The sequence below is a fragment of the Melopsittacus undulatus genome, chromosome 3 (assembly GCF_012275295.1).
Source record: "Melopsittacus undulatus isolate bMelUnd1 chromosome 3, bMelUnd1.mat.Z, whole genome shotgun sequence".
Classification (NCBI taxonomy): domain Eukaryota; kingdom Metazoa; phylum Chordata; class Aves; order Psittaciformes; family Psittaculidae; genus Melopsittacus; species Melopsittacus undulatus.
Window position 1 is genome coordinate 111,340,924 of NC_047529.1, and position 12,766 is coordinate 111,353,689.

Here is a 12,766-nt window from a genome sequence, read left to right on the forward strand (position 1 = left end):
TTGGATGAAGAACATCTATCATCAGTGAGTTAGCCCTATAACCCTATTTGTGCAGTAAGCATCCTGGCTCTCCTGATTGCCACAGCAGAGGGTTAGTGAAGACTGTTAAGGGCAAGTCAGGCCTGGAGAATAGCCAGTATAAAGGGTACCACCATCCTTTATACTGAAAGAAATAAAAGGCGTGAGGATCTGTAGTCTTTCATTTCTCCTGAAACTTCCTTTCACGCCCACAGGAAAGCACTTTTGTTGCTGTTTCTTAGATCTTGTTGCTTGCTGGCAGCTTCCAAATGTAGTTCTGCCTCTGATGGATCTGAGACAAATGTCAGCAGCATGTCATGCAGCATGTGGAGCATTTTGATAGCCGCCATAAAGTAACTAAAGGACTCAGAAGTATTGGAAAAATCAAAGATTTCAGGTCAGCAACCTGACTTCCAAAGGAGATATGGATGAGTTACATCAATAGGTGTTTCTTGGCTTGTAACCTTTGGTTCTTGTCACACATTGTTACACACATGGCTCTATATGAGGGAACGCAATACACAAACACCAACAGGCAGACAGCTAGCATCATTTGTTTAATAAAGTCTTTTCTGTTCTTAGAAAAAGTTTACAAGACAGATGTGCTCCACAGAATAAACAACTAGCAGTTGATCTCTCCTCTTAATAACTTAATCCATGCAGAAAGACTGGACTGCCTACCCTGGTGTAACGTAACAGCTGAACAATATACCAAAATATACACAGATTTACAGGCTGCCATGAAAACAGGTCACACATGACACCACAGAGTGAGAATCAATATACAAGCCTGCTTGGATTATCTTCAGAATTCAAGTGTAAGTTTAAGGAAAAACCCTGATTTCTTTTTGAAATGGAGCTTATGTACTGAGAGTAAATGTTCTGCTACAAGCTGCCTATAGTCATCCCTTACTCAGCAGTCATGTGAAAACACATACACAAAAATGTTACAAGTCCTTTTTACTACTGATACTACACGTTAACAACTGGATCTGAGAGCATTGCTTTGGTTGTTTCAATACAGAATGATACAGGTTTCTGATGTCTTAGTTCTGTGTTCCCATTTTCCATTCTTTTCCAAAGTCATTGAAGAGTGGTGCTGAGGTGAATGCTGGGTCTCCAAGAATCCAGTGTAGGTTTTGTATGAGAAACTGCGGAAGAAAAACAAACGGGGACATTACTGTAGGTAGAGGAGAAATAGAATTGGATTCCTTCAAATCCCATAAAGTATCCTTACTTATTGCCACAGCATGTACATGAATGCTAGATTATGAGTATCATACTTTAGATCTGTTCAGCTCTTCAGAATTTTAAATGCTATTGGAAAGGTCAGACTGACCAAAGCACTTCAAACTCCTGCTCTCCACAATGTTCTTATTTCAACACACAACATAGAAACTGAGGGGGGAACCTCATGTTCCTGCAGCACAGCAGCAAGGCCAACAGTTGCTGAGAAAGAGCACATCCTTGCTTCACTTCCTAAGAACACGTTCTTCTTCCCTATCTGCCTGTTCACCTCCAGTGTTGAAGCAGGCAGGTGTGCCCAGCATAAAGCCAAAGAGAGCAGAACTTGTGATTCCAGCTGTTGTTTGATACAATAATCCACGTTTGACTGCACCTCAGTTAATAAATAGAAACATTTCACTCCAGTCTTGAAGCTGCTCCTCAAGAGGCCAGAGAAAGAAGCCTGTGGACTTGAAAATCTCTTTGATCCCTTTTCCAGGTCAATCCAAACCAAATTTCAAGGAATCTATTCAATGCCTTATGCAAATTCATTTACATTAGTGCATACAGATAACATGAGCTCTATAAAACAGAAATCAGCCCCTAGTGTCTGATCACCAGCGAAACTGAGGGATTCTCCTTTTTTAAAGCAACATTCTGAGCAATGCAAGATACTGAATGGTAAAATCACAGGCCAGACTGAACTCTAGGGGCAGGAAAAGAAAAGAAAGGTTAGACTTTAACCTTGCAAAGGTGTTAGTAAGTAAACTGCATAGCCAACTCAAGGCTTCAGTTGTGCAGATGAAGGAAGTAATACTTTCCTGAGAGCTTGGACATGTTAGAAAGTTCAAACTCAGCAACATAGCTGAGGAGGGGAGAAGGAAGGTAATGAAAGCTCTGTCCCAAAGATTTAAAACTGACTGGAAGAGTATGGTAAATACATATCTACATATGCAGATAATTCATTACAGGATTCAATCTAATTCTATCCACTGACATCCAGGCATGTCCTGCAGGTCACGTGCTTGTAAGGAGAGAAAAATCAGTTCTCCTACTGAATTCAAGCAGAAAGTCTGGTTCTCAATGCCTGGCCTAATGTGCTGCTTAGATGTTCATAGATGCTCCTTAGCCTGTTCTAAGTCACCCTGGGAAAGAACAAACTAAGGAGGGGTACGAACCATGACATGAAGTTGCAGTTCTGGCCTGTCTCAAATTTCTGACATGTTTTCCACTTCCATTGCTGAGGATTATGTGTTATTTGGGCATTACAAATGGTAATTACAAATGGGGACTGCTCCAGAATAACCTGCTTGATACATAAAGACTGAGAAAGAAACACAACCATGAAGAATACAAAGCAGGATTTAGAGTTAAGCCACTGCTGTGCTATCAGATCACAATTTTAGATTTCCTGAGTCAAACTGGAGACAGTGGTGGCTGGGCCAGGCTCACAGATACACATCTTCAGCCAAGCACACAGCTGGGAAAAGGTTTCCACCCACTTCTACATTCTGGTGTGCCAACTGCAGAAGCAGAGGTTAGCCACCAGCAAGATTACCACATTTCACCTTTCAGTATTCTTAATGCAATCCTCTGCTTCAGTAAAGCACACAGGGTTAGAGACTGCCAAGCAGTAGGACACAGCTATATGGAGAAGTGTAAAAGCCAAACCTCAGGCCTGCTTTGGATGAGCTAAGGCTCTCTTTCCGAAGACACATCTCCTTCTGCTCCACTGCTTGCACTGGGATCATCCTTGTTCCGGGGAGCATTTCTTTCTCTACTTGACTCAGAGGGCACCTTGGTTCTGGTCTTCTCTTTTCTTTGTTGCTGTTTTTCAAGTTTCGTCAGCTATTCACAAAGGAAAGCAAGAAAACACTTCATGAAATAACATTATTTCAGAAGACTGTTTCTAAAAACTCGTAATTATGAGCATTTGTATGAAACTTGTGACTCAGATTCACACCAACATCAAGAAAACAGAAAGGAAAAAATAAAACCCAAAAAGCCCAAGGCTTACATTTTCAGAAATCTGGACAAGACAGTAAATTATCATCATCTGCCAACATGATCACCCCCTGAGTATAAGAAAGAAGTGCCCGTATTCAAAGGACTACCCTCTGCTTTCCAGGGTTCCTTCACCCAACACAATCTGCAAATGTAAGAAAGAATAGAACACAAGGACCAAAAGGGAAAGCTGGATTCCACCAAGCTTCTCTTCTGTTTTGGGTCTTATGGGGCAGTTTTGTAGTTTCAAAGTTGCTGACAACAGGTGTATCCCACGTTCAGTCATCCAGCACACAAGAATAAACTTATTTTATTCTTTATCCAAAGAAAAATACACGTATGAGCCTTAGCATCACGTAGGATATAGAATAACCATTTCAAATCAGCTTGGACAAAGCCCACAGCTAACACTGCACTGCAACCTCTCAGTAGTAACCCTCTCAGTGCTACCAAGAGTCAAACTGAGTTGCAAACAGCCGTCATCTTTTTCCATTTTCTAGAGAAACAGGTTGCAGTAAGTTTGGGGGACATTACATCATTGAATCATAGAATCCCGGACTGGTTTGGGTTGAAAGGGACCTTAAAGCTCATCCAGTTCCAGCCCCTGCCACAGGCAGGGACACCTTCCACTAGACCAGGTTGCTCCAAGCCCCTGTGTCCAACCTGGCCTTGAACACTGCCAGGGATGGGGCAGCCACAGCTTCTCTGGGCACCCTGTGCCAGGGCCTCAGCACCCTCACAGGGAAGAATTCCTTCCTAATGTCTCACGTCAGTCTCCCCTCTGTCAGGTTAAAGCCATTCCCCCTTGCCCTGTCAAGAGCCCCTCTCCAGATTTCTTATCACCCCTTTAGGCACTGGAAGCTGCTCTAAGGTGTCCCCAGAGCCTTCTTTTCTCCACACTGAACAAGCCCAGCTCTCTCAGCCTGTCTCCAGAGCAGAGGTGCTCCAGCCTCTGGAGCATCTCTCTGGCCTCCTCTGGACATGCTCACCTGTTTAGGGTCAACAGTAGCAGCCGGGGACTCCAATTCTATTGTTACAGGACCATCATTCTGGATGTGGACCTGCATGTAGGCCCCAAACTTGCCATCTGCAAAGGGAAGATACAAGAAGTGCTTATGGCTCTTGGAAGGATAACACATACCAAAATCTTTACCACATGTGCTACTAAAAAGAACCAAAAAAAAATACACAAAAGCACATCAACCAACAAATTGCAGAAAGCTACAAAGAAAAATACCAATGTATGTGCACCCAGCTATGTGGTCCGACACCGAGATGATAAATGCGAAGTACAGAAATGTCAACAAAACAAACCAAGTCTCCAGATAATCAAGGTTCTCACAGTTCAGGATAGGCAGGACAGTTCTTACAGGCAGGAGATGGTATATTAAAGAAAGTAACAGCTAAGCCCAGGGATCCAGTCCAGCTAACCAGTTGATGCTTTGAGGAAATCTTATATATTGGCAGAAGATAAAAAGACCTGAAGCCTTCTCTGGAGCTTTAGACATTGAATACTGTTAAGCAGGATGTGCAGCTCAGTCCCAGTCTGCTACAGCTCCATTTTCTTTCCTGTTTGCAACCCAGGTCATTCTTTGACAGAGTTTGGCCAAAAGGGTGGAAAGACAGACATCACTTACTGCCCCAATCCTGCCTACTTCACGGGAGTACACTGCTGAAATCAGAAATGTCTGTCATTTGCTATCAACGGCATTTATTAGCACACCAGCTGAGAGGCACGGAGCTTGTTCTCATGGTTGCAGCCTCTCTGTGTTATGCTGTTAGAGCCATTGCTCACATTGTGTCATGGTTTAAGACCAGCTGGTAATTCAGAACCACACAGCCGCACGCCCACTCCCCCCCCACTTCTTCCTCTCCCGGCTCCGGGAGGGATGGGGAGGAGGATGAAAAGAATGCAACTCCCACAGGTTGAGAAAAGAGCAGTCCAGTAACTAAGGTATAACACAAATCACTACTGCTACCACCTGTAATAATAATGATAAGGGAAATAACAAGGGAAGAGAATACAACTGCTCACCACCTGCAGACCAATATCCAGCCAGACCTCAGCAGTGATCTCACTCTTCTAGGTAAATGCCCCCAGTTTATATATTGGGCATGATGTGCTGTGGCATGGAATACCCCTTTGACTAGTTTAGGTCTGGTGTCCTGTCTCTGCTTCCTCCTGGCTTCCCCTCCTCTCTGGCAGAGCACAAGACTCAGAAAGTCCTTGCTCAGAGTAAACATTACTGAGCAACAACTGAAAACATTGGTGTTATCAGTGCTGTTCCCAGGCTGAAAGGCAAAAACACAGCACTGCACCAGCTACTAGGAAGGAGAAAACTGACTGCTACTGCTGAACCCAGGACACATTGTACAGCCAATGACAATACAAGAACATCTATGTGTCATACACCAGGCAGCAGCTTGGCTAGAGGAAGACAAGAATGATCACCCTGCGGGGCTGCTTAGTAAAGATGCCATAACATCCCCTCATCTACTGCCACATAAAGACAGCTCCTCTGCAAGGCAAACAGAAAATCACAGAATAAAGTAATGATCAGGAAAGAGTGCACACACACAAGGTCCACTGGTCACACCAAGACCTCACAAACCTTTTGCCCTTACCTTTAATAAGCTCTGGCTTATAGGCTTTTCTTAGCTGCTCTAGGAAGTTGTTATAAAAACACTCTGCCTGCTCTGTGGGCATTGCCATGTGGTAGTCAGGCTTGTTTCCTTTCAGGATGCACTGGAGAGTAAACTGGCTCACACACAACACTTCATACTGTTTATCCATCACACTTTTGGACCAGTGCTTCCCGCTTTCATCTTCAAATACTCGCAAGTTCAAGATCTTTCGAACCCTAAAAGGAGAAAAAGATACTTCCTAAATTGTCTCATATAAGATCAACAGGTACAAGTTCATGCCTATCACACAGCATGAGATAAAGGAGAATGCAGATGTATACTCATTTTGCCTCCACACAACACGATATCCCTTTGTCCCTCCCTTCCTAAATCACAGGAATCTCATCACATTTGGCAGAGCCATAACCAAGAAGGTCTTTACAGACACGTATTTGTCAGATCATTACTGTCAGGCCATAGGGCATGAGATTGGGACAGAATAATTGCAAGTTACAGCGTGACATAAAGACAGCATAGGAATTAGGAAAGCTCACTCTTTACTACCTGATTTTATGTGCCACATTATTTAACATGTGAATAGCTTTGGGAATTTTAACCCTCCCACCATGCTGGGAAATCAGAGTCAGTACGAAATGAGATCATCCTAAAGCAGGGTTGTTTCCAAGTATCTTCACATAGACTCCTCCAGCTTTGCTGCCTCCTAGCACTCTCCAAACCAGGCCCACAAGCCATGTGAGGACAGTACTTGTTCATCAGGAAGAGAGAAGGAAGGCAAGGAGCAGCACAGAACTGCAGGTGCAGCAAAGTTATGACTGGGACTTGTCCTCTGAATTTGTATTAGGGCTGATTTGTGGAGGTAGGGCTCAGTGGCTTGAATACCCAGAGAATAAGAGGACTTTCATAAACAGAACTTGTAGAGCAGCAAGCAGACTTGCAAACCAGTCTAGGGTTGGATTTTGATTGACAATAAGCCTGCATGCCTGCCACTCTCCTGTCTTTGTTTCTTCTTGTAGCTTGTCCACATCTGCAGTAACTATAAAGGGAGCACAGGAAGTGCAAAGCATTTCAAATGCAGTTGTTAGCCAGACATTTTAGGCTACACCAGCAGGGAGACAGTATAAAATAAAACCGAGAGTTCGTTATAGTGTAGCTTCAGGGCTTTGCCATCAGAAAGGTGCTCTCACAAAAGCCACCCTTGTCAACTGGTGTGTGTGTCAGCAATAAACAGTATTAACTCCTGCATGAAGCGAATGATTAAAAGCCTTGGAAGGCCCCAGCGCACAGGCTTAGATCATGAGCACTGCTGTTTTCTAATCATTAAGATGTGTTTCATTTATAGGATTACTGAAGTTTCCTTTAATAGGACTTGAAGAGTTAAGCTGATTCCTCTCATTCCTTTTTCAGCTGCTGGCTTCCTGCCTTTCCTGTGTCAGTCATCCAACCAACCTGCTGCTGAGAGCACAGCTGCTACTGGTCACCTCCTTGCAACATTCAGAAGCACCTTTCACATTCACCAAAGTGGGAATGAAAAATGACAACAGAAGCACACAGTAAGGCAAGGTAATGGAACATGTCATAACATATACACCTTTAGCACATACCCATTCTCTCTTCCACATCTAACAAGGGTTTTTTTCACCCTCACACCCTCTTCTTCTCTCTTCATTGCCTAAGCCTTTCCTCTTCTTGACATCAGTCAGCTCTATTACCCCTTTCTTCTTTGCCTTCGTAAGAACTGAGGTCAGCCCTAGAACAATGTCTGAAGGAGGCAGAAGCAGCCCCTGGAGAACTCTCTCTTGCATGTGTTTGCTGGCTGAATCACCATATTCTGTGGCCATGGAACAGATGGCCAGAGCCAGTCCTCCAGGCTGCCAAAACTGATGCACTTCTACAGAAATGTAACTGAGGAGACTATCCAGCCTTTAGGAAGAACAAAACTTCCTATGTGCAAGCTAAAATGAGAGTTGAGCTTTCTGATACAGCCCATCCTTGAGAAATGGATTTACTCCTTCTGGGTAAATTTGTCCAGTAAAAAAAAGAAAGACATTTTAAAAAGGGAGATTAGAAAAGCCAAATATGTTAATTCTTCATTTTTGAGCCTGTTCCCAATAAAATAAAACACATAGACAGGGAATTAAACAGATTTTTCTCAATGGAACACAGAAAGAAACCAGTATTCAAGGCAAAATATGAAGAGGGACTAACAGGCAAACCTGAGTTTCCCAACAGGCACCCCATTTATTTGGCTACTGCACAGGTATCACTGATTCAGCGTGAGAAATGCACAAGAGCTCAAGGCAAAAGGAAATGTGACTTACATGTGTTCCAGCTCTCTTTGCGTATCCTCCAAAGAAATGCCCAGCAGCACACAGAGGCCTCGTCCTATCGAACTTATTTGTTCACCACCCACTGGGGAAGGGGAGGGGAAGAAGAGTAAGGCTAAATGCACTGTCTTGGGTTAAGACACAGATTAGCTACTAGTATCAGCTGGCAGCTGTACAACCACCAGAGAAAACATTATTCTAAACTCTTCTTCTCTAAGATTTTTAAAGGTCATATAGAAGCCCTCTTTCAAGTCTTCCTGATGTCGTGAGTTATTTCATAGAATCACAGTCAGCTGCGTGGGAAAAGACCATCAAGATCATAAAATCCACCCACTTCCCAGCACTGCCAAGGCCACCCCTAACCCATGGCACTGAGGGCCTCATCTACATGGTTTGTGAACACTTCCAGGGACAGTGACTCCAGCACTGCCCTGAGCAGCCTGTTCCAATGCCTGACTGCCCTTTGGGGAAGGAATTGTTCCCAATATCCAGCCTAAACCTCCCCACGTGCAGCTTGAGGCCGTTTCTTCTTGTCCCATCCCTTGTTCCTTGGGAGCAGAGCCCAGCCCCTCCTGGCTCCATCCTCCTGTCAGGCAGTTGTAGAGAGTGATAAGGTCTCCCCTGAGCCTTCTCCACACTAAACCTCCCCAGCTCCCTCATCACACTTGTGCCTAGACCTTTCACCAGCTCCATTGCCCTTCTGTGGACCTGCTCCAACACCTCAGTGTCTCTCTTGTCATGAGGGGCCCAGAACTGAACACAGGATCTGAGGTGCAGCCTCACCAGTGCCCAGTATAGGGGAGTGATCACTTTCCTAGTCCTGAAAGCAGATGCAGGACTCCCATATAAACATCTTGTGGATTTTAAGCATCTTGAACACAGAATCTCCAACCAGTGCTATAGGAGGGCCCATGCAAGCCATACAGCAGCGCACGCAAGCCATGCAAGAAACTGTCATTATAAAGGCAAACCATGGGCAAAGGCAAAAGCACAAACAAGCAATACGACTGCGACTGAAGTACCAGCACACGACAGCAATGCAAAGAAGCAAGGCTATAATGCCAAGGCCTGCAAACCACATCCCTGGCAATGGTTGACACTGGTGACACATGGAAGAAATGCAAAGAGGTAAATTACAGTGCCCGACACGTGCAAGCCACAGAAGGTGGCTACCACTGCGCTGCAAACACATGCAAGGACTGTAAGACTCCTGCGACCGTAGTGTCAATGCATGCAAAGCCACACAAGTCGGCGACTGCACCCGCACCGCCCGTGCACGCCACGCAAGGAGCCAGCTTTCATTACACAAGCGACACATGCGAACCACGGGAGGAGGGGGTACCGGTACACACCGGGGACAACAAGCAAGCCGAGCCGCGCCGGGGGAGGGCGGCTGTGTGCGGGGAGGCGCCCGCCCGTGAGGCCGGCGTCGGAGATAGCGGGAGACCGGCTAGGAACGGACAGCGCTGGGGGGATCGCGGCAGGGGAAGGAGGCCCTCCCGCGACCCCCCCCAACCGCCGCTGTGCCCCCGGTACCGGCACACCGACCTGTGACGCTGGCCTGGGCCACCCGCTGCACGATGGCCTTCATGGTGGCGCGGCCGCGCAGCGCAGGCCCCGCGCCCCTACCGGTGCGAGGAGAAGGCGACGCCGACGGGCAACGGCGGCCGGTCCCTGCCGGACCGCGCCGCTCACAGCGCCCCCTGCTGGCTGGGAGGTTGCTTCAGCAGCATCCCCTCGCTGCTTGCTGTAAAGAGTGGTGTCGTCTATAGGGATGGCTATAGGGACAGGGGAAGGGGGACCCACAGGAATCTCATAGTGCCTTCTGGAAAAGACGGTGGCTGTGCCCGGGACAGAGCTCACACAGAAGCTGGGGGTACGGGCAGAGGTGCCCACAACTTTCCATGCAGTGAGGTGACACCTGCAAGGCTGTAGGTAGACCTGACAGACCCAGAAGTGGCTATCGGGACAGCCTCCATAGAAACAACGAGGTGTCTGAAGAGGAAAGGCCCTAAGAAAGGAAGCCGTGTGTGTGCAGAAACTTGGGTTAGCCTCCTCAAAAGGAATTCCATGTCCACAGGGACTGGTGGGAGCCCCTATAGGTGGTAGAAGCCCCTACAGGGAGCCGCTATAGCAACAAGGATCAGCAGCAGAACCTGGGAAAAACACCAACAGAATATAGCAGCCAGGAGCAGATTCCTAAAGGAAAGGAGGCCATGTCCACAAGGATCTAGCCCTGTACAATGGGAGTGAGTTACAGCCATGGTGTCTGGGTAGCAGTACCTTCCCAAGGGGAGAGAGCAGGTATAAGAATCAGGGAAACCCCTATAGAAACAAGGGCCTGGAGCAGAAAACATGTTAAGCTTTCAGCTTACATCAGTTTTCTGCACTTGTAATTCATCTCCTGGAAGCTTTTATTTGAAGGATGATTAATAACTCTTGGACCAGAAAGATTAAACCATGTTCCTTCCCATTTACTAATCTTTAAATCATCCATTTCATAGGTGATCAGAGAAGCCATCCTGGGGACAGGTACGTCCTACACACAAATCAACTTCACAAGCAAACCTACCAAGGCCACCTGGTCAGACCGCTGGTCACAGCACACCAAGGTGACAATCAGCCTCATCCACACCTTGTGGCACAGCTAGGTGAGCTCAATTCATGCTCAGCAGCTTCAATACAGGTGCAAAGCCTGCAACTCCTGCCGAGCTGAGTCCCAGATGGAGCTGTTGTTTCAACCATGCAGGAGAAGTTTTCCACTCAGTTTTTGGAAGGAGGGCTGTCATCAGGAAAGAAGTATGACTTCACACGCCTGAGCAGTCGAGTAATGGGAGGTTCATCTTCCCTGTGTGTTACTATTGTTGTCACTGTAAATCCAAAAGCTGTTTCTGTCCTGTATATTTCCTGCCTGGGTCCTGGTTTTGTCTGAGGTTCACTTTTATCCTCTAAGGAATACAAGGGAAAGAAAAAAAAAAGAAAATAAAATAAAAAAGAGCACAGCAATAAAAACATTTTATCTCTTCATTATTGCAAACAGCAGCCACACAGGCTTCTCTTTGCTTATTATCAAGGTGGGAGAAATAGATAGCAAGGATCTGCTGAAAAAAGGATCTGGACAGAAAAAAAAGGATTCACTAGGGTAAGTTACATTGCTGCACTGGTGCTGGACTAACATCGGTACTATGGTAGCATCAACTGCAAACGGCCTCCATGTTATCCACATTACAGATACCTCCATGCTACTACACCTTAATAAGGAGCAGAATGCTGAGCAAGAGCAACAGAGCTGATAGGAGGTGAAAGGATGCGAAAGACTATTTCAGTTAGAAGGGAATGATCACCTACTCCAACTGCCTGAGCAAATCAGGGCTGACCAAATGTCAAAGCATGTTATTAAAGGCATTGCCCAAATAAACACTGACAGACTCGGGGCATCGACCACCTCTCCAGGAAGACTGTTTCCACAGTTCGACCACCCTCTCTATAAAGTAATGCTTCCTGACGTCCATCTGAACGTCCCCAGGTACAGCTATGAACCATCACCACACTGCAAATAAAGCGACGAAGCACATGCTTTTCCCCTCAACGCGGAATTTCGCTTCCTTCAGGTCGATCCTCGTCGGCACGCCAGGAGCCCTTGGGCTCACACCGAGCCTGCAGGAACAAGCCCCGGGCACCCTGCCGGGCCCTGATAGCTCAAATCGCCCCAGGCAGAGTCCTCGCACCCGGCAACCACATCTCCCCGAGAGCCGGGCGGACAGCACCCGACACTGCCGGCATCGGCCCTGGGAGCAGCCGAAACAAGGACTGCCAAGTCCCCGCTGCCTGCAGTGTCCTACCCGGGGCCATGGCCGGAGCCCGAGACCCGCCCCCAGCCAACTCCCTCAGCCAATCCCCGTCCCCAGCCAACTCCCTCAGCCAATCGCTGCCCCTCCTCCACGCTCCTCCCCCCTGCCAGGCCCACCCTCGGCCACCTCACACACCCGCCGAGGTGACCCGAGGCGGCACCGAGTTGGCCCGTACCGAAGCCGTCGCCGCGGTTCTTGGTGTAGTGCAGCATTCCTCCCAGGATGGTCCATCCGCCCAGGGAGTACAGCAGCGCTGCCCGCGCGTTCCACACCGCCAGCCGCAGCTTCCTCCCAGACATAGCAGCGCTCACTGCTCGGGCCCGGCCGCCGACGGGGCGGAGAGCTCCTGTGCGCGCATGCGCATGGGCGGCAGGGCGGGAGCTGCCCAAAGATGGCGGCCGGGGCGGCAGGAAGATGGCGGGTGGCGGGGATGGTGAAGGGACTGGCGGAGCCGGTAGAGGAGATCTGCGCTTTTCCTTGTTTCCGGAAGGACGCACGGACCCCAGTTAGCGTGTTCACAAATAGAAAGGAGATAGGCCAAGTCCACTGCACATACAGCTAAACGGGAGGGAGCACTAAACAGTAATGCTCTCACCCAGTTTTATTTTTAATGAATACAGGCCCTGACTGCTAAAAAGACACCTAAGAACACGCACCGTTACAAATCAAGATAAAGACTGTTAAAATCTGTACTGGCTA

General features: G+C 47.3%; 2 protein-coding genes across 2 annotated transcripts; both read right to left on the reverse strand.

Annotated features, from left to right (window-relative positions):
• Window positions 1–558: 558 nt before the first annotated feature.
• Window positions 559–9,911, reverse strand: DTD1 (D-aminoacyl-tRNA deacylase 1). Its single transcript, XM_034061067.1, has 6 exons — window positions 9,765–9,911; window positions 8,211–8,301; window positions 5,872–6,107; window positions 4,236–4,333; window positions 2,914–3,090; window positions 559–1,169 (listed from the first exon to the last, which is right to left on the reverse strand). Exons 1-5 carry the CDS (start codon window positions 9,805–9,807, stop codon window positions 2,935–2,937), a joined length of 624 nt encoding a protein of 207 aa, XP_033916958.1. The 5' UTR covers window positions 9,808–9,911; the 3' UTR covers window positions 559–1,169; window positions 2,914–2,934.
• A 1,062-nt stretch (window positions 9,912–10,973) lies between these two features.
• SMIM26 (small integral membrane protein 26) lies at window positions 10,974–12,412 on the reverse strand. The gene is made up of 2 exons (XM_034060909.1): window positions 12,243–12,412; window positions 10,974–11,164 (listed from the first exon to the last, which is right to left on the reverse strand). The coding sequence occupies exons 1-2, from the start codon at window positions 12,364–12,366 to the stop codon at window positions 10,980–10,982; spliced, it is 309 nt and encodes a 102-aa protein (XP_033916800.1). The 5' UTR covers window positions 12,367–12,412; the 3' UTR covers window positions 10,974–10,979.
• Window positions 12,413–12,766: the final 354 nt, after the last annotated feature.